The sequence below is a fragment of the Coturnix japonica genome, chromosome 28 (genome assembly GCF_054131305.1).
Source record: "Coturnix japonica strain WE chromosome 28, WE-NBRP24, whole genome shotgun sequence".
NCBI lineage: Eukaryota > Metazoa > Chordata > Aves > Galliformes > Phasianidae > Coturnix > Coturnix japonica.
In genome coordinates this window covers 4,705,354-4,726,425 of record NC_140690.1, presented here as the reverse complement: position 1 = coordinate 4,726,425, position 21,072 = coordinate 4,705,354, and the positions used below count along the sequence as shown (strand labels likewise).

The 21,072-nt window shown below is 49.8% G+C and overlaps 1 protein-coding gene across 2 annotated transcripts; it reads left to right on the top strand.

Moving 5' to 3' along the window:
• Positions 1 to 11,455: 11,455 nt before the first annotated feature.
• LOC146756124 (uncharacterized) lies at positions 11,456 to 19,927 on the top strand. 2 transcript variants are annotated; one of them, XM_085524844.1, is made up of 20 exons: positions 11,456 to 11,544; positions 11,664 to 11,770; positions 12,944 to 13,016; positions 13,144 to 13,264; positions 13,450 to 13,529; positions 13,735 to 13,860; positions 14,131 to 14,210; positions 14,479 to 14,590; positions 14,901 to 14,990; positions 15,231 to 15,335; positions 15,519 to 15,671; positions 15,829 to 15,980; positions 16,248 to 16,395; positions 16,561 to 16,698; positions 16,818 to 16,994; positions 17,251 to 17,406; positions 17,558 to 17,659; positions 17,777 to 17,879; positions 18,118 to 18,177; positions 18,444 to 19,927. In XM_085524844.1, the coding sequence occupies exons 4-20, from the start codon at positions 13,162 to 13,164 to the stop codon at positions 18,590 to 18,592; spliced, it is 2,034 nt and encodes a 677-aa protein (XP_085380970.1). In that variant the 5' UTR covers positions 11,456 to 11,544; positions 11,664 to 11,770; positions 12,944 to 13,016; positions 13,144 to 13,161; the 3' UTR covers positions 18,593 to 19,927. The 2 variants fall into 2 exon arrangements, with proteins under 2 accessions (XP_085380970.1, XP_085380971.1); XM_085524845.1 differs by lacking the exons at positions 11,456 to 11,544; positions 11,664 to 11,770 and adding an exon at positions 12,400 to 12,571.
• The last annotated feature ends 1,145 nt before the right edge of the window (positions 19,928 to 21,072 follow it).

Genomic DNA, 21,072 nt, shown 5'->3' with positions numbered 1-21,072 from the left:
ACACACATGGATCTATCTTTTTCATATGTATATTCCCATAGATGTACATATATATACCACACCTACACCCCCACAATCTGCTACAACTCCATATTCCTCCCCATATTTGCCCCCGACAGCCCCCAGTAGCCCCATATCACTCTAAGGCCCCCACAACCCTCTATCTCTCCATACACCACCCCTTAAAGCCCCATACCTGCCCATATCCTCCAATAGCTCCCCACAACCCCTACACACCCTCACAGCCCCCTAGAGCCCCTAGTCCTCCTATGGCCCACCACAGCCCCATATCCCCCCTACAGTCCCCCTCAGCTCCTTTTACAGCCCCTGCACAGCTCTATAGAACAGTCTGATAGAACTACCTCTAGTAGAAGCAATCTCCACACAGAGATCCTTTCCCAGTGGCACTCAGCCCTTCAGTGGGGTCTAAGAGAGCTGCAGCCAGACTCAAACACAACTGCTCACACAGCTCAGCTGCCTTCACCTGTGCTCCAGACGCTGACACATTGCAGCCCCACATCCCCCTCTGCCCCCCCCACAATGGCCACTCCCGTGCACTGCGGCTCAGCCAATCGGAGCCGGCGGAGCTGCCGCTGCCCAATGGGAGGCCGGGGGAGGCCGGCGCTGGGACGGGGAGAGGAGAGAAGAGACAGAGGCAGCACTGAGGTGGGATGGGCTGATGGGGAGTGCGGGGAGGACAGGGGGGTGTGGGGCTGTGGGGGGGCAGAGGGGGGGCAGAGGGGGATGTGGGGCTGCAATGTGCAGTTGTGTTTGAGTCTGGCTGCAGCTCTCTTAGACCCCACTGAAGGGCTGAGTGCCACTGGGAAAGGATCTCTGTGTGGAGATTGCTTCTACTAGAGGTAGTTCTGTAAGACTGTTCTATAGAGCTGTGCAGGGGCTGTGGGGGTCTCTAGGGAGTCTCTGTTTCCTCTCACAAACGTCCTACAAACCATGTCTGGGCATTGCTGTCTCGGCCTGGATCTCAGCTCCTGAGACTGTCAGATGTGAAGCAGCAGCTGCTGGGACAGGGCTGGCTCTGTGTGCCCTCTGTGGGTCTGTGGGCACAGAGTGGGGCAGAGGGATGACTGTGAGAGGGAGGAATTGCCCAGCCACTAGAAAGAGGAAATTAGCTGAAAAGGGGAGATTTGAGAAGCACTGAGGCTGTGGCTGCTTTGACAGTAAGAAGAAACCAAGCTGTCACTGTGCAGATGGGAACTCCAGTAGGAGAGCTGTGGTGGCTTTACAGATGGCAGACAGCACCTGGAGTGTAGAGCCAAGGGTAGGGGGGGGATCTTCCTCTTAGCAATGCCATGCAAAGAATGATGCAGACTCCTGCAGGGTCGGCTTTGCTGTGTGACCCTGGGTGGAAGCAGCTGGAAGGTCTCAGCCCTTCTGCGTTATCCCAGGAGCAGGAGAATGGAGTTGTAGCAGATTGTGGGGGTGTAGGTGTGGTATATATATGTACATCTATGGGAATATCTGTATGAAAAAGATAGATCCATGTGTATTCTGGGCTGCACTGAAAAAGGGGTGGCCAGCAGGAGAGGGAGGTGATTGTCCCCTCCTGCTCAGCTCTTGTGAGGCCCTATTTGCAGCACTGTGTCCAGGCCTGGGAAGGATGTGGAGCTGTTGGGGTGGGTCCAAAGGAGGGCCACTGTGATGATCAGAGGGAAATTTGGGTGAAGCTGCCTGATTTTATGAAGCTCTTCCTGTTATTTTCTTGGTGCTGTGTTTCCCAAATGAGTGGTTTCTGGCTCTGCTGCAGCACCAGTCTGCATGTGAACATCAACTCTATTCACCATCTGGGAAGATTAGGACTTCCCTTCTCCCAGCAGCACCACTGAATTACAGTTACTCAGTGGTTAAACAAAGGAATCCTTAAAGAATGGTTTACAGCTGTCGTGTTATCTGAAGTGCTTGGGGCATTCTGATGCTATTAAGCTCTATGTATTAACAAGTTAAAAAAGAAAAGGTAGGCATCTGATTGTTGTGCCAGTTTCTAAGTGATTTGGAAAGCTGTACCACCCAACCACTCCTTCTGTTGATGGAGGTGACAAAGCTCAGTTTAATTTCTGACTGCTGTTTAAATTCTGAATCTTGAGCTGGATCCTGGAGTAGAAAAAGCTCGGAAGCTGTCCCTCCTACAAGCAGGCACCTCTGAGCAAAATATGACATCTCAATTTCTGATGGTAAGGTCAGGAGATCTGATTCCAGCGTCTAGCTTTCGGCTTCATGCTGTGTTAGTGGGACCTTTGGCATCTAGCACTGACCAACAGCAACTGACAGGCTGGTAACAGTGCACCCCAAAACAGTTATGCGTCTATTTATGTTATGAGGGAAAACTGTATCGCATTGAGAATTCCTATTTTTACTCTTTTCAGATCTAACTCGCTGCTGGAAGAATCCTGTACGCCATGTTCACACCATTTTCAATGAGCTGGATGAGTCTGTTGTTGGCATTTTAATACCATTGACCAGGCAGGCAATATGTATGGAGTATTTGGCTCCCTACAGTCATGAATGTTTGAGTATCTTCAACATGTGGCTCATTGCTTCCATTTCAGGCTGCCCAGAGAAGCTGTGGATGCCTGTCCTTGGTGTTGAAGGCGAGGTTGGATGGGTGATGGGCAGCCTGAGCTTGTTAGTGTGCAGCCAGCCCATGGCAGGGTGTTTAGAACTTAATGACCTTGATGGTTTCTTCCAACCCAAGCCCTCCCGTGATCCTATGATTCTGTGATTTCATTCAGGTTTATTAAGATGAGATGAGTTCTCCTAAATGCGCTGTTCTCTATATGATTGTAATTGGAGTCTTAAATTATAATTGGGTGACTTAAACCAGACACCAAACTTTCTGATGGCCAAAATGAAATGAAATCAATCCTTTACTGTGTCAGTAGTCTGTAACTAGAGCCCATCAGGTAATTCCCAGCCTCCTGCTTGTATCAGTGGCTGCAAACAGTGAAAAGGTCTGATGGGATTTTAACCTCTAAAATGTTCCGAAGCAACCAGAGGGTGAATATATTCCCTATGCAAATACCTGCAGGAATAAGCTTGTCATGTATGTCCTCAGGTACCACAGTAGTTAATGGTGGGACTCAGTAGGTCATGCTGAAAGTTGAGTCTGCTGATCTTGAAGGTCTTTTCCAGCTTAAATGACCTTATGCTAATATTTCTGTATTTCTTTCTGTTCAGCTCCCAGAAAACCTCCCACCCAGCCCCCAGCTGACCCCGTGGTGAAAAATAAAACAGAAACCTCAGTGATGCTGGCATGGTCCCCTCCGAAGATGCAACGCCCCATTCCAATCGATGGCTACATTGTGGAAGGCAATAAACTAACTGGCTTCACCTGGGTGAGGTGCCACGAGTCTCATGTCCCCGTCCCAGAGTTCACGGTGAGCAATCTGTCTGAAGAGGCTGATGATCAGTTCCGAGTGTCTGCAGTCAATGCGCATGGACAGAGCCCGTCTCTGGAATTCCCAGGGAGCGTGCACCTTGGTAAGCACAAAAACCCCAATGGAAATGGGTCAGTGTGTGCTGAGCAGCTGTGTTGGTTCCCTAAAGTTGTTTCCTTTGACTTTAAGGATAGTAGTGCATTAACACACCAAAGGCTTTCCTTTATTCCTAGTTCTCCTATCTCCTATCAACGTCCACCTACCACTAAAGTGATACAAGTTCTGTTTCTGTGACAGAGACATGAATATCCTTATCTTTTGATATCTCACATGTGCAAGAAGCAGAACTTTCTGTAACAGACCTGAAGCATAGAAGTGCTTCTTCCAGCACTCATGCAAAAGGAGAAGTAGAAATGTGCCTATGATTAAATCTTCCATACATAAATGAGATACCAGACTTGCATCTAAAGAGCATGAAGACATCCATGTTGTTCTTCCTCAGAACCAGTCCTGGCTGTGAAATCCCCCCTAACAACTGGTGAAGCTGCACCTGGAGGGGATGCCATGTTTACTACTGATCTTACAACAATGTGTTGCAGCACTTGGTACATCAATGGTAAAGTCTTACCGGAAAGCGAGACCTGCATCATCAAGAGAACCCAAACTACTCACAGCCTAATGATAAAGAACGTCACCAAGAACGATGATGGAGCAGAAGTGAAATTTGTTGCCAAAAATGTTGATGTCAGCACCAAGATGAGAGTGAGAGGTATTTGCTTTGATCCTTCTCCTTTCCTCTTCCAGTCAAGGCATAGTTGCTGTGATCTGATGATTAGAACTGGGGCTGCAGGCATTCACTGACTGTACCAAATACCTGAAATTGCATCCCATGGACTGACGTGAGTCCTGGTTTTGCCCTAAACATGATAGCACTGAGTGTAGGGTAAGCCAGTCTACCCAGCTGCTTGGTATCTGAACCAGATTGCTTCATGCCAGCTGATGAATGTCTGCAGTTCACAGCTATTGGCCAGTGCATTCAGTCAGCAGGTTTACCACTGCATCACCATAGAGCAGAACTTTCAGCTCCAGGTTCAGACAGCCTTTCTGATTGCACTGGAATAGTTTAGAAGTAGGGGAGCAATCATTCCAATAGTATCTCTATCAATCAGCTTTGCATGACCAAATAGAACAAATAAACATTCATTATGGGAGGAGCTGTTTGTCACTGGGTGGAAACCTCTGCAGAAGCATGTTTAGAGCATTCTTAATCAGTAGAAGGAGATGTTTGGTTGTTTTTTACTTAGTAAATCCGGCAAGAACACCAAATGAAATATCTTGAATTGCTCAGCACTGACACAATGATGAGTGCAGGAACAGAAGGTGATACTTTTTCAGAGATCTTGCAGCAAACATTGACCACATTAGCCTGATCTAAATTGAAATAACGAGGCCTTTGCTCCTGACAGGTGCTGCAGTGAGATTTACCAATAAGAGCAAAGATGTAGAAAAGATCTCTGTTTTGCTGCAGGGTTTAGGTCTGATCTCTGAGATCCACACGCTGGGCCTTGATTGCAATAAATGAGAACCCTTTGTTTGCTCCAGTGGAAGACTTTCCATTTCTGCAGTACCCTCTGCAGATGACACAAATGCAAATGCACCTTCTTCCCAGCAACAATTGCCTTTTTTTTTTTACACTGAGTATGCATGAGGCTCTTCATCATATTCTGCTGGCTTGTCACCCTTGTTGATCCATGGAGAGACGAGAAAGCCCTAGAGTAGTGTATGCACTTCGGCATTGGAGAGCTTACTTAATTGCTTCTTCTCAAAGAACAAACTCCAGAGAGGCATGGAAACAGCTCCAAAGAGAATTGAATAATGGGTATAAATTTAAGGAGAGCAAAACACCCTGCCAAGGCTTGTCAGCTAGTCTTAATTTTGCTTTTCTTCTCTTTATTTTCACGATAGCATAATATTTCATACTGGCAGTTCTGCCCACAGAATTAACTGGCACAGGCTGCCCGGGGAGGTGGTGGGATCCCTGGAGGTGTTCAGGACCAGTTCTTGGGACCAGTGCTTTTTTACATGGTTATCAGTGACACCAATGATGCAATGGAGTGCACCCTCTGCTGATTGCTGAGTGGTGCGGCTGATGCAGTGGAAGGAAGGGATGCCATTCAGAGGGAGCTGAACCGAGAGGTTGGCCTAGGTGAATCTAATGAGGTTCAACACAGCAAAGTGCAAATTTTGCACTTGGGCTGGAGGAATCCCAGGCATTTCTACAGCCTGGGAGGAGCAGTCCTTAAGAGAAGACCCCCAGAGAAGGACCTGGGGGTCCTGGTGGATGAAAAACAGAACGTGAGCCATCAGCGTGCTCTTGCAGCTCAGAGAGCAAATGGTCCCCTGGGCTCCATCAGAAGAGGGGATGGCCAGCAGGGACAGGGAGGTGATTGATCTTCATGATCCTTGAGGTCCTTTCCAACCCGGGCCATTCTATGATTCTATGATTACACTCGCTGTCAGAAATAACGGCAGCTGTACAGAAGCTGGATATATTTGGGGACAGTTCTTGTAACCAGCTGATTTTAAGACCTTGCCCGAGTCGAGAGTCTAAATTGCTTGTCAGAAGAAAGCTGGGAAAGTGGTTATTGCTCATTCTTTTTCATTTGCTGATTCTTTCTTTCGGGTTCCTTTTCCAAAGGAGATTCTGGTGATGGAAGCAGTTGAAGAAAGAACCAAAGCAGCTCTTGCCAAGAGTGCTTGAAGTCCCTGTGGAGAGAAGCAAAGAACTTGGGCTTCCTCTGGCATGCTCCCCACCATGTCTCAGGAAGGAGACAACTGCTGTTCCACTTTCTGCTCTGTGTGTGGAAAGGTACGTCTGGGTTTCTTCTGCTTGTTTTTTCTTTCTTTTTCTGGCTTTGAAGGAGAAGGGGTGGAGCAAGGGGAGACCCACTGGTCATTTGTTACCTCAAGAACAGGATGGATTCTGCATTCACTGTGAAAAAGCTGGGCTAGTAGCATGGGCATGTTTCAGGCTGGACTCTTCTTTTGCTGCTTGGTTTCCTTTTGGCTACAGGGAGACAGCTGTCTAAAGGTGTGTTTTCATACCCACTCTCCAAAACCATGTTTCACTGTTGCAGGTGGTTCAGTGTGCTCTTGCAGTGCAGATGCTGTAGTTTGCTGTAGAATCTGAATGGTTTCTGTTCCTAGGGGAGGACTGGGAGGAGGTTGTGAGAAGAGAATTCAATGCCTGAGGTGTATCTTAGTGAGAAATGTAGGCATGAGGTGCTGAAAGTCTTGAGCTGTCAAAGGCCAGTGAGGCTCAGACTCCTTAACCTGCTGGAGCAGGGTGGAAGCAAGGAGTGGGCACTGCCGTCCCACAGGCTGCACTTGGTTCTGGTCTGCCAGGTCTGTGCTGGCCTGGATTTCTTCTGAGAAGTTTGTTGGAGCTGCTTGGAGTAGTGAAGGGTGGGGAAGAAGTGCTGCTCAAGAGCTAAGGCTCCGCTTGATCATTTTGGATGGATTTAACCATGGTATCTGAAGACATAGTTTCCATCAGAATGATCCCAGCATTGTGCAAGTGTCTCAGCTGAAGCCCCTGAGCAGATGTCTGAGAGCACCCGCCTCCTCCAGCTGAGCCATAGGAAAGCTGACTGTGCCCAGTAATTACAGCTTCTGCAGATTGAATGTGCTTCCAAGTGTTTTCCTTAGTGATCAATCATGTCCCAGCACTCTGATATTCCATATCTGGCACAATCTGGAGCATCTCTGCAAACCTTGGGTGCTCATTCCCACCAGCGTTTCTTCCTTTCTCTCTTTAGAATCAGTGTGGTGCAGTTCCCTGTGTTTGTGAGCAGCAGCCAGCAGGCTGCAAGAGATCCAATGGCAGCTTTCAGCACACAGAGTGATGTGATGGGGACAGACTGTCCTTACCGCCATGCAGAAGGGAGTTTTTACCGTCCTCTCTCAAGAAGTATGAAAGAATAGAGTTTGAATGATAGTTGTGAGCAGGTGCTGTGCTGTAGGGGATGTCAGGTAACCATTCCTATGGGGGTGCGGGAAGGAGCAGTGAAAGTGATGTATTAGTTTGTGTTTTGGCTGTTAAAGAGGAGTTCCATTTCTGGAAGCAAAACTATGGGCTAAGATGGAAAACAGAAGGGAGAAGGCTGATACCTGGATAGTGGGCTGAGCTTTGGTGACTGCAGCCATCTGCAGTAGAAGTTTTGCTGTTTTGCATAGTGGGGTTCATAATGGGAGCTGATGATGAATGGGAGCTGCTCGAGGGACAGACTTCCATGTACAAGTTCCAGTGCCTCAATGACTTTCTTGTAGCGAGGAACCCCAAACTGAATATAAGACTTGAGGCGCAGCCTCCCCAGTGTTGAGTCCAAGGGGATGATTACCTCTCTGCTCCTGCTGGCCACACTATTTCTTATACAGGCCAGGATGCCGTGGGCCTTCTTGGCCACCTGGGCACACTGTTGGCTCATGTTCAGCTGAGCATCGACTAACACCCCCAGGTCTATTTCCTCTGCACAGCCCTGCAGCCACTCAGCCCCAAGCCTATAGCGCTGCATGGGGTTATTGTGGCCAAAGTGCAGGACCTGGCACTTGGCCTGGGTGTACCACATCCCATTCACCTCAGCCCAGTGAGGTTGATCCGGCTTATCTAGATCCCTCTGAAGGGGCCTCCCTACCCTCAGGCAGGTTGACACCAGCTCCCAGTCAAAAGACAAAAAGAGAAGAAAGCAGAAATGAAGAAGGCTTCTCTGAGAGCTGCCCCTGCACCTGCAGAGGTGAGTCCTTGTTATGGACAGACACAGCTCTTGTTGTCAGGGCCTCCATCTGTCAGACATGAATGAGGCTGTAAAATCCTGAGGGAAGTGGCGTCCTGGTTCTGCACTTGCTTTGTTTCTTTGCAGTGATTGAAGTGTTACACAAAATGAAGGATAAATCTCTAAAGCAGGTGGTCGGTATGCTGGCATGGTGATGTTACTTGGTAATTAGTGCTATTATTTTGTAGTATATTAATAGTTTGCTAATAAACAAAAAACAAGGGGGGGAGGAAGGCGTTCTGATAACAGAGGATGCTGAGAAGGCAGAAACACTGAATGCCTTCTTTGCTTCTGTCTTTAGTGAAAAGGCTCTCCCTCAGAAATCCCAGACCCTGGAGGTTAATGAGAGAGTCTGGACAATAGGAGATTTCTCTTTAGTCAGGGAAGAGGTGGTCTGTGATTGCCTAGGAAACATTAATGTCCATAAATACATGGGATGGGTGCATGGGGTGCATCCACGGGTGCTGAGAGAACTGGTGGAGGTCATTGCTGAGCCCCTTTCTGTAATCTTTCAGAGGTCTTGGAGAACTGGGGAGGTGCCTGAAGACTGGAGGATGGCCAATGTCACTGCAGTCTTCAAAAAGGGCAAGAAGGAAGAGCCTGGTAATTATAGGCCAGTCAGCCTCACCTCTGTCCCAGGGAAGGTGATGGAACAGCTTGTGCTGGATGCCATCTCCAGAGAACTGGGTGATAAGGAGGTTATCAGGAGTACTCAGCATGGGTTCACCAAGGGGAGGTCGTGCTTGACCAACCTGGTGGCCTTTTATGAAGATGTCACTAGCTGGGTGGACGGGGCTAGAGTGGTAGATGTAGTCTACCTTGATTTCAGAAAGGTTTTTGATACTGTCCCCCATGACATCCTTATAACAAAGCTGAGGAAGTATGGGATAGATGAGTGGACAGTGAAGTGGGTCGTGAACTGTCTGACTGGCAGAGTGCAGAGGGTTGTCATTGGTGGTGCTGAGAGGGGATTTGATCCAGGTTTATAAATACCTGAGGTGTGGGGGCCATAGTGGCACGGCTGGTCTCTTTTCAGTAGTGCGTGGGGACAGGACTAGGGGTAATGGGCTGAAACTTGTGCATAGGAAGTTCCACATGAATGTGCACTATAACTTCTTTATGGTGAGGGTGACGGAGCACTGGAACAGGCTGCCCAGGGAGGTGGTGGAGTCTCCTTCTCTGGAGATATTCAAGACCCGCATGAACACCTACCTGTGCAACGTGGTGTAGGGAGCCTGCATTGGCAGGGGGGTTGGACTCAATGATCTCTAGAGGTCCCTTCCAACCCCTACAATTCTGTGATTCTGTTGGAATGTGGGAATGCAAGAAAGAATATTCTGAGCAAAAGCTGTGGAGTGAGATAAATGGCATGAGAAAGCAAAGCTGATAACCAAGGAGGGCTGATAACCAACGAAGTCCAGTAAGGCATATTTAGAGACAGGTGAAGAACCCTTGAGCGCACTGAGGAGTACTAGGGTGCTCTGGAATGTCTCTTGGGCTCCCTACAGCACACATACTTGCTCTGGGGCATGTCTGGATGTCTGTAGAGCTAATTGCGGGGCCCTGAGAAACCTCTGGGGCACATTAGGGGGAACTGGCTTCCATGTGAGTGTTCTCAGGTTCCCAGAAGTCAACAGGGAAGCCTTTGGAGACCCCTTGGGAAGACTCAGTGGGGCCCTAGAGTGATGTAGCAGCTTGTGTTGGTTGCATCTGCTTGGCAGGGAAGCGATTTCCCTGGTGGGAGCTGACTGACTGGGAGGTGATTTCCTTGGTTTAATTAATTTAATTACCTGGATTATAATTAAATAACACTGTTCAGCGTTCAATCAAGATTATATTTTTCCAAAGTACTTCAGTCATGCATCTGTAGCAGCTTTGCTAAAATATATCGAGTTTATTCAAAATTCCAGTGATGCTCCTAAAGCACTTGAAGTGCATTTGAGGTGGGGAGTGACAAAACAGCTCTGAGAGAATCATCATCAAATCAGAACATGGGAACGGTAACTAATAGCAGAGATTCTGAAAAGAATATTCAAATTTTCAAATTACCTTTTTCTGAAGTTGTATTTCACCAAGTTTCATCAATGTGCACACTGAAAAGCTGACTTGCTATGTTTCTTTTTATAAAAAATCATGTGTTACAATTGAGAAAAGAAGGTATAGCATGTAACATCCTCCAAGTAAAGTGCAAAAAACATTTCTTCACAGTTCCAATTAATGTTTTATGTTTTGTTCAGACTCACTAAATGATGTATTTCAGGGTACATCACATGGGAATATAAGAAGACTATTCAGAACAGGAGCTGCAGAGCAAGATGAACAGCATGTGAAGGTAAGGCCGGGAACCAAGGACCCAGCTTTTGTGTCACTCAGCCACCTGTGGCAGAGGTCAGGATTTCAGCAGGGATTTCTGCAGACGTTCCTTGAACACCCCCAGGGTGGGTGACTCCACCACCTCCCTGGGCAGTCCATTCCAGTGCCTGGCCACCCTTTCTGAGAAGTAATATTTCCTAATGTCCAGCCTGAACCTCCCCTGCCGCAGCTTGAAACCATTCCCTCTAGTTCTATCAGTAATGACACGAGAGAAGAGGTCGACCCCCAGCTCACTGCAACCTCCCTTCAGGAAGTTATAGAGAGCAATGAGGTCTCCCCTGAGCCATCTCTTCTCCAGGCTGGACATTCCCATCTCCTGCAGCCTCTCCTCATATGGCCACATTGTGCTCCAGACCCCTCACCAGCTTTGTTGCCCTTCTTTGAACACGTTCCAATGCCTCAGTGTCTTTTTTGCAGTGAGGGGCCACAAACTGGACAGAGAATTCGAGTTGTGGCCTCACCAGTGCTGAGTACAGGGGGACAGTCACCTCTCTGCCCCTGCTGGCGTCACTGTTTCTGATGCAAAATGTATGTAAGTGTCACATGTGTGACATCCTTTTTGATGGAGTTCTGTGACTGGAGTTCAATGGATTTGAGAGCTGACTTGAAGCCTGTGGGCATCACCCAGGAGGTGGGGTGAGAGGATGAGGCGTAGGAACAGGAACCTCTTTGGTCGTTATTAACTCCCAACTTTTTGGTCAGGATTTGTGTGTTATTTTTATCATTTAAAGAACAGAATCATTGTGCAGCTTGTGAATGAATTGACTCACACCTGCTGATTGGTGCTGTTCTCTACAGGGAGCTGCAATGGAAATGGACACTTGTGGTCCACTGTCCAGCCCCCTCCCTTGTTGGATTTTCTGGGCTTTGAGACACGTCTTCCAGATGCACTTTGTGTTATTTCTGATGTGTGACCTGTTGAGCTCCAGCCCCAAATGAGGATTCAAGTACTACCACAGCAGTCCATTGGGACTGTAGTATTTCTTGCTAATCAGAATTTGTGTGCACCCGTGTCTTTCGTCTGCACAAAGGATCTTGTAATCATCTCTGTCTGTGTTTCTTTTAGACCCAGAGATGGAGCAGAGAGGAACACAGACTTGGGTGAATCTTCATTCAGGAGCAGGGACACGTCATGCTCATCTGAGGTGTCTGGCTGACAACAAGAGCAGAGAGGTAAGTTTCATAGGGTCGCGTGCCCATTTTATTTTATTTTTCATTCATGATGCATTGAGGCGTTCCCCAGACAAAGTGAGCATTTCTCAACTGGACTTTCTAGAAATGAGCTAGGCAGTGAAAATGGGTTTGAAGCATTCCTAAGAGCCCCGCAAGAGAATGCTGAGAGTTAATCTGGCACCCTCCTTTGGAAACGTCCGTTGTCTGTCAGCTCTTCAGCTGTGCCCTAACACCTCCCATTGCGCTGCCACACCAGGATAGAATTCCAAGCCCACACTGAGTCCTGGAATGTTGTGGTGCCGTGTTGGAATCAGATGTGACCACGTGGTCTTGGCTCCCCGCCTTGTGGGGGGTCATGGTGGACCAGGCTGTTGGCCGTTGGTGATGTCATAAGCGGCTGGAATGAGGGGAGGAGCGGTGCGTTCTGTGTTCCTTTGTGGGTGAGCTAGTGGTCGGAGTGGTTGGTTGTCTTGTTGGTCTTGTGCCTTTAGTGCCGTTAGTGCTGTTAGTTAGTGTTGTTAGTGTTGTTAGTTAGTGTTGTTAGGTAGTGTTGTTAGTGTTGTTAGTTAGTGTTGTTAGTGTTGTTAGTTAGTGTTGTGTTGTTAGTTAGTGTTGTTAGTTAGTGCCTTTAGTTAGTGCCTTTAGTTAGTGCCTTTAGTTAGTGCCTTTAGTTAGTGCCTTTAGTTAGTGCCTTTAGTTAGTGCCTTTAGTTAGTGCCTTTAGTTAGTGCCTTTAGTTAGTGCCTTTAGTTATTGCCTTTATTGCCTTTTTCTTCACACCGTCGTGTGCAGCAGCTTGTAGGTAAGTTGAGCTGGCGTGGGATGGATGGGTGGGCAGTGAGGTGTTGAGAACTGCTGGCTGTCGGAGCTCACAGCACCGTATTGCTTACTCTTGACCATCAGACGTAATTTTCCCCTGGTACACACGTTCCAAAGGGGGTATCAGTAAAGTTGGCACCTGTCCCGTGCTTCTTCCATTGTCTTTGCTCAGTAGTGGAAGCATTGTAAAGTTGCTGGGTGGACAGGCATCACGTAGCCTGAGACTCAGCATGTCTTGCAGCAAGCGGATGGGACTGTTGTGCTGTGTGTGTTATTCCATGGATGTCTTAGCCCTGCTCACTGACCTGCTCTTTCTCTCTCCTCTCCTCACCCTCCGCCCACTGCCTCGGTGCAGCTTTTGCTCTCATTCCATCTGAGCAAAGCGACAAGGAACTGCTGCAGATAGCTTGAAGTGATCTCACTGCCAGGTACGTGCCATGTTTTGTCCCCGCACATGGTTTTGCCGCAGGGTATGCGAGGGTAGTTCTGACGAATTGTACCCATACTGTGCTGTGTGAATACAGAAAACAGAAATGTGTTTCCGTTCTGTTCCAGCACGTCACAGCTGCTGTGATGGGCGTCGCGTGCATGGCCGGGGAGGAGAGTGGGGCTCCCCAGGACAGAAGATCTCCAGCGGAGCCCTACCAAGTTACGGAGGTGATGCCTCTGCATGCTGGTGAGTGAGGTTCTAAAGCGGGGTGGGCAGGGCTGGGGCAGCAAGTGCCCCCTGCTCCACACCAGGAACCCTTGTCACGGGCAGACTGTGCCAGGGGAGCGAGCCCAGGGCCGGAGAGGGCAGAGCTCCTTCTGCTCCCGCCTGCCTTTGGCCCCTCTATAGCACTGCTCTCTCTCCTTGCTCAGATGCTGAATTGCTGCCTCTGTCTGATGTGGAACAGGAGGCAGTGGACTTCATCCAAGCCAACACCATCAGCATGGAAATGGTAAGAGCAGCCATCTCCATCGTGGCTATACCTGCATCTCCAGACGGTCCCTCTGGCTCTGCCTTCAGGCTGCAGGAGGGCTGATGGCCGGGCAGAGCTGCTGCTGTCCTGCAGCTGTCCTGTGCTGCTCCACACCCCGCAACGCCTGGTCCCCCTGGCCATGGCTGTCCCCACTCACACTCCTCGGTCTCTGTGTGCTTGCCAGGATCTGGTGCAGAAGCTGCAGTTCCTCAATTCCATTTGTATACTGTGCAGCATGGCTGGACAGACGAGCCTCACACTGAGCCATGATATCTTCTGCTTGCTGAAAAATCAGTGCAAGAAGATTGAGGTGAGGGGACATGGCACCCAGGTAGCTGCACCCTGTGAGAAGGACAGGACAGGGGGAGAGGGAGGCAGGGAAATGATGCACAGACACCCAAGTGCCCCAGATGGGACTCCAGGTGCTGCTGAGAGCTCAGCAGTGGAGGTGGACAGCAGCACCAGTGTGCCAGTGTTTGTCAAGGGCCACTGGGGCGACTCAGGCCCTAGCGGCCGGTGGCAGGTTTGCTGTTGCTGGGTGCTGGCAGCTGCCAGGTGCCATCCTGATTGTGCTTTGCAGGTTCTGTTGCGTGAGGAGCCCATGGAGCAGCTGAGCACCGGCCTGAGATACTGCTGCATGAACACCATTGCTGCCTTGAGGTACCTGCCCAGCCCCTGCTTTTGCCAGCACATCCCCCAGGCACCATCCTGGTGGCCCTGATGCAGCTCCCCACTAAGTCTTGGCCCTCGCCCCAAAGCTGGTGACATCAGGACTGTCCTCTGACCCAGAGCAGCCCCGTAGGGGAGGAGGCACCTCCTGGCAGGGCTCCCCATCCCTCTCAGGGAGCCTTGCCCAGGGGAGGACCTGTTCCAGCCCTGCCTCAGCACCCAGGCACCGCTCCTAGCATCAGTGTCTCTCTAATTGCAGCACAGTTAATGCAGTTACAGAGGAAGAAATACTCCATCTCTTCAAGGTGTGCTGCAGCATCGTCTTCTATCTTCCTCCAGCCAGGGCCTTGAACATTTCCCTCTACAACCAGGTATGTACTGGGCAGTCTACTGTTGACCCCATGCCTCTGGGCTGCCGCTTGCATTACTTGTGTCCAGAGATCTATCAAGATGTTTGTGGGACAAGGTAGCAGCCTTGCTTGCCCTCACCCCTCTCACTCTTGCCTTGGGCTTGGCAAACACCCTGTGTTGTAGCCTGCTCTGAGTGCAGCAGCCTTGCAGGGTGCCCCTGTGCACAGATCTGTGGGTATCCTTCCTTGGCAGCCAGAGGGGTTCACAGCAGTCTACTGGGTATGAAAGGGAACCCTGAAAGACTTCCACAACCCACTGTTCTCTTTACAGACCCTGGAAGCTATGGACGACATGCTGCAGATTGTGCTAGATGTCTGTCCCATTGCCAGTGTCAAGAGTCGGCTGCAGGGAATCTTGGAGGTCTGTCTATTGTGAAGTTCTGCCCCCACAGCTCCCTTCTAGTAGTTTATCCCACTCCATGGAAATGGCACTGGCAGTAGTTGGAGCCAGCAAGGGACCCTGGCGGCAGTAGCCCCATGATGGGCTTGGCTTAAGCTCAGGGGAAGCCTGGATGGATGCTGTGATTCCAGCTAGGAGCTCAGCAGACCTGCAGTGGGCATCAGCAGCTCCCAGGCTAACCAGCAGCTCCTCTCCTCACAGGTGCTGCTGCCTTTCAGCATCTCCAAGACACAGGCTGTGTGTGAGAGGGCTTTGGGGCGCATCTGGAAGCTTAGTGGCTTCATGACCAGCAGTTTCTGGCAGCAGGTAAGGAGACATGAAAATTGTGTACCTGTGAGAAAAGCTGCGGCTCAGGTGTGAACCCTCAGAATGCTTTTGACATGAAGGGAGGGTCTTTATCCTTCCTTTTGCCTGTGCTCATCCTGCTCCAGATGCTATTCTCTCATTCTGTTTAACATGCCTTCCCTCCTTTTTTCCTTCTTACTGCAGCCCCTTGGAAAAAACCTTGCCCCTTCTCAGAGGACAGACATTGCCCTTGTAACCCTGGAGAAGATCATTGGGGACTATGGTTTTGATGAGAAGAAGTGGGCTGAGACTATGCTGGATGTGCTTCGGAGAAACCCTGGCACCTGGCTGATGGATGTAAGCAGAGTGAGGCAACCCTGCCCGCCACAGCTCTTGGGAACTGAAGCCATTTGAAGGCAGCAATGAGCTGTGGGAAGGGCAGTAATAACACAGCCTGGGAGGCAAATGGCTGCAGTCCAGTGGCAGCAGCAGTCTCCCTGTGTTCTCACAACAGGTGCCAGAGATTCTGGGATTCATCCACGCCAACCTGAAGATCCAGAGCACATCAGTTCAGCAGATCCTGCTCTCAGTGCTGGATATGCTGACCGTCCAGTTTCCCAGGGATGTGCTGAGGAGTGTGTTGACCGACCTCCCACAGAATGACAGGTATCAGCCCAGACAGCCCCACACATTTGTTCCATGTGAAGAGCAGGGCTCAGAAATGGTCTGGCTGCCAGAGCCAAGGAAAGCTGCAGGACATCCCAAGGAGCAGGCCCTCCATCCCACTGTGCTTTCCAGTGCTGGTGGGCAGCTCAGGGCTGCAGCAGCCAATACCAACCATGGCAGCCCAGAGCCCCCCATCAGGCTCCTGCCTGAGCCATGGTGCTGTGGCTAAGGCAGCCCTGCTGACGCAGCATTGCTCTCTGTTTATAGCACTACCCTGGACATACTGAAGAGTGTGCTGACCCTGCTGGAAGCATCCAAGCGGATCTGGGATGAGCTCAGCAGTGTTCTACAGGACCAACAGCTGTGTGAGATATTGAGCATCAGCACAGAGGAGTTGGGCCTCCTTCGCTTGACTGTGAGTTACTGGACAATGCACCGTGCTCTCCTACAGAGCACTGGTAGCTCAGGCTGGGCTGTGTCTCCCTAGTGCCCTGCCTTGAGCTGCCAGAGCAGCCAGGAGCTGCAGGGTGCAGGATGTCCTGCTGCCTCTGCCTGCCTCTCACTGCTGTGTTGGTTTCAGGCGATGCCTCCCACTGAAGAGCTGGTGAAGGAGCTGTGTAAGCCAGCACTGCTCCAGAAGCTTCTGAATGTGGAAAGCCTGCCAGTGCTCTGGCTGGTGCTCAGATGTCTCGTGCTGCTGTCTGATAGACCTGAGACGGTGAGCAGGACCTTGTCAAACGAAGGCCTCATGTTGACAGCCTGGCGCTGGGGCAATGGGCAACACTGTGCCTTGGCATCTGTCCTCCTGATGGAAAGGAAATTGTGTGTTTTGTACAGGCAATTGAAATCCGGGCCCTGCTTCCAGGCGTCATGGAGAACCTGCTGTTTGCCAACACAGCCATTACTGTGAAGGTGCTGAATATTTTCAGGAATGCAATGCACCATCTGGGGAAGAGGCATGCCAGTCCGTTTGCTCTGGAGCTGGCTGAGAAGATCCTGCCTCTTTTTAATCACGTAAGTCTGTTGTGGGAGGCTGAGCTCTGCGGGTGGGTGCTTGACAGGAGCGTCTTCTCCTTTCTTTCCTTCTCTGGGCTCTCAGGAATGACATGTCCTGTGGGCTCTGTAGCACTGCTGGCCGTGTCCCTGCTAGTGCAGCTTGGTTGTTCTTGGTGATGTCAGGCCCCTGTGCTGGGGCTCAGCCTACACTCATGCTCACCATGGGCAGTGAGAGTGTGCTGCTGAGGTCTGAGGTCCTCCTGTTCTCCCTCAGGCATCATCTGAAGTGCGAGAAAGTTCCATCCGCCTCTTCATGGATGTGATGGATGCTGTGCTGTGGTCTCAGAAGGGAAGCATGAAGAAGATCGTGCGCAGGGCCCTGCACCCTCTGCTCTTTCACATGAGTGACGAGACCCTGAGCGTAGCACAGGTACGAATTTCAGAGCTGAGCAGTGTGCAGGCAGTGGTGTGCTGACAGTTCAGCTGTGATGTGCAATTGAGAGCAAGTTCAGCAAGCATTCAGACACTGGGATGTGTGTCTGTGTGTGTGGTGCCATGTCCCTGCATCTGTTGTTCTGCAGGCATCTGGGGAAGCCCTTGTGTCCTGTGCAAAGTTCCTGAAGTGGAAGGAGCTCAAGCAGCAGACCCAGCAGAAGAACACAGTGGGGATCATGAAGTGTTTGGTGAGGACAATCTCACAGCCCCCACCTTTTTGCTGGGGGAAAGGGGATGCTGGAGGAGGGGTTGCAGCAGCAGCTGTGGCTGCTCTGCAAGCCCCATGCTCTTGTTCTCTTCTTCAGCTGCAGCAGGACAGAAAGGGAGTGGAAGGGTACCTGCAGCAGAGCCTGCCATACCTGGAGGATTCTCAGGCCTCCTTGCGATGCGAGGCTGTCAGATTCATTGGTGAGCCCAACCCCTGCGTCCCTCTTTGGGCCCTGCCCTGGCAGGAAGGCACAGCCCTGAAGCCCCCAGGTACAGCCTGCCCATGCCGGTAGCCACAGTGGGTGCCTTGCTCAGGTCCCCCCTCAGGTGCCGTCCCTGCCTGCAGCATGGAAGGGGAAGCAGCTGGGCTGGCGGGGTTGGGGTCTGAGCTTCTGGCAGCATGTTGGGGAGTGGGTGTCTGACAGAGCTCTTTCCCTAGGGCTGATTGGGAAGCACGCCAGGGAGCAGAGTGAGGAGATGCTGAATGAACTCTGCAGTGGTGAGTGAGGGCAGTGCTGTGTGTGTTGGGGCTGGGGACAGAGCTGGGCAGCATGCAGCTGTGCTTTGCCCTGCTGCAAGGAAATGCTGCAGGGGCAGAGGAGCATTCATGGCAGTCCTGAGCAGTGTCTTCCACTGACCCGTCAGTCTCCCGTGCTCCTCCTGGCCAGGAAAAGCAAGGAGTGGGGCTGGCAAGGCCCAGAGTGGAAGCTGGTGGCTCTCTGTAGACTGGGGGTCCCATCTCTGCTCTGTTTCCTTCTGTTGCAGCCCTTCAGCCTTTGGAAGATGACCCCCATCTGACAGTCTGTTCTATGGCATCTGAGACCATCCAGAAGCTGAGACACCAAAGGCAGAAGGCGGCACCAGCACGGAGAAGGCTCCCAGCACTTTTCCGCTGGTCCTGCATAGCCTTCTGAGGGATAATTCTTGTTCATTAACGTTGCTAGGACACCTGTACAGCAACGTTGCTGGGACATGTGTTCCTGTCACGCAAGACAGACCCCCTGAACAACAGCGGGAGCCTTGGAGCACAGACATCTTGGAAGAAAGAACAGGAACCAAGCTGGTTAGAACTGGGTCTGTAGTTAGCGATTAATTAAATTGAAAAGCACAACTGAAAGCCTTTGGAAGGAAGATCTGGAGAATATGACCACTAGAGAGCAGCACGTATGCACACAGATGCAGAACTGATCATAATTACACTGACTAAATTGTAACTCCTCATATGAGTTCTTGGAACTTAAACAAGCAAGCAGAAAAGTTGTGGTTTATTCTAGCTTTTGCAAAGCCGGAATGCTGGGCAGCAAAGCTCCTGCTTGCTTATAGTGCTGTGTGCCTGGACATAAGTGTCATGTGGAAAAAGACAAAGAAACACATTTTCTTTGCCTATGTCTTGGAGAGCCAGGAATCCAGAATTCAAGATCTTTGCTTTTGAGTTTGCAATTCAAAACCGGATTAGAAAGGATTCTGCAAACTTTCTTTGATGACATTAGACTCTTCATTAACAACAATACTGTTTCTAATACTACTAATAACAGCAACACAACAACAAAATAATGGAAGATGAAGGAAGACATGGGGACAAGAGTCACTGGAGGAAATTTCTCCTTTGAACTGAATTGGTGTTAGTGTCCCCGTGCACAAGAACCAAGGAGAGAGCAAGCATGTTTTGTACTCTTCAGAATGCAGTGTGGTTCATCTTATTGTCATCCAAATGAGACCGGGATTTCACTGCATTGTTGGAAATGGGAAAACAGTGCCAAAGTTGCATGTTTTGAAGCGGAAAAATAGTAATTTTAAAAACCCACAGCAATAGAGTAGAGAAGATCACCAGCAAAGCCTGTATCACTTGACCTCAGAGTAAAAGCAACAGTCAACCAAAGAAGCGGATGCTGATCCATTTCATGCACTTTTGTAAGGATGTGAAAGCGAGCAGACTTACCTGAAGGTGGTGTAACGTTAGTGGTAAACATCACCAAGCTCCCTCCAAAAGTGGACTTGACCTTTTGTCTCTGCGACCATCTGCGTACAGAGGGAGCTACTGGAGAGCTGTGCTCGGATCCTTCAGTTTTCATGTCTCTTACCATCTCTCTTCCAGGAGATCTTGCGAAGAAAGGCTTTTCCTGTGAGGATGAAACACAGATAGGAAATGTTACATCTAGTTTTGCTGTGGGAGTTTACCTCTGTGTGTGACACATTCATTCTTCTGACAGCTGCTAACACTCAGTTTATTAATAAAAATCATACCTTTATTACTTTGTGCCTTGCAGATTAATCTGAATGTAAGAAAATTGGGTTGACTTTGTTTGCTTCGCTCAACACTGGCCACATCAAGATAACAAAGGACATTGTTTTCAAGAATAATTGCAGCTATCTTCCAGTTGGCTTGTGCTTCTGTGTTTCTGAGAAACACCATCTAGCAATTTCTTTTTCTTCTTTTTTTGCACGAGTCCTGGATGCTGGTGTGTGTTGTGCTCTGTTGTTTGCTGACCAGCAGGTGAGAGGACTGTGTTTTGTGTTGGGTGTTGAGTTTTGTCTATCTCAGGGGCCATCCAATTGGATCCATCCTCTTTTTGCAGTGTTTAGGGACAGTTAATTTGCTGTTGCCTGGAGCTATGTGTGAAGTGCAGGACTAGAAGCTGTGATCGCTGAATCTCCTTGGATGAGCCCCAGCTCAGGTTCTCTCACACCAACCAAGAACATTTTTGCCAGCCCTGTTGTATTGCTGCAGCTCAGTGACCCCGACAATCTTCCCATGGAGTGCTGAAGACGGAGGTGGGAGCCTCCTTGCTGAGATCTGCTAGCAAAGCCCTGAGCGGCTCTAAGGTCAGAGCCTGTTGGGTCGGTAACACTGTGTCATGGTTTTGTGCTGCTGCTGTCCATATTCCACATCATAACATCACATGCAGTATGAATCATTAATTGAGGGTATAAATAGTGGAATCATGTACAAAGGAAAAAGGGTTAAAGAGAAAGTAACTTTTTGTTTATAACTGAACAATACGGATTGCTAAGGGAACGTTATATGGTATTAAAGGTGTTTGAATGGGACAAACTGTTCTGATGGTATAAGAAAGTGTAACTGAGGGGGTATGTGGAAGTGTAATAGAGGGTATGTGGAATTGTGATCGAGGGTATGTGGAAGTGTGGAAGGAGGAAGGCTGAGGGACCTGGTCTAGGTCCTGCTATCCTGGAAAGGCAGCCTGGGGATCTGGCAGTGTGTGTGCCAAGTGGCTCTGTGTGCCTATGGGTGTGTACTGAAGGGCACCCAGAACTGCCACTTCCCCTTGGGACATAGGCTTGGAGCATCAGTTGCTATGTTACTCTCTGAGAAGAGGATTCAGGCCCCAAGTCTTGCGTCCAGCTTGGTGATTTGGATTGACTCTGGGGCAGCAGT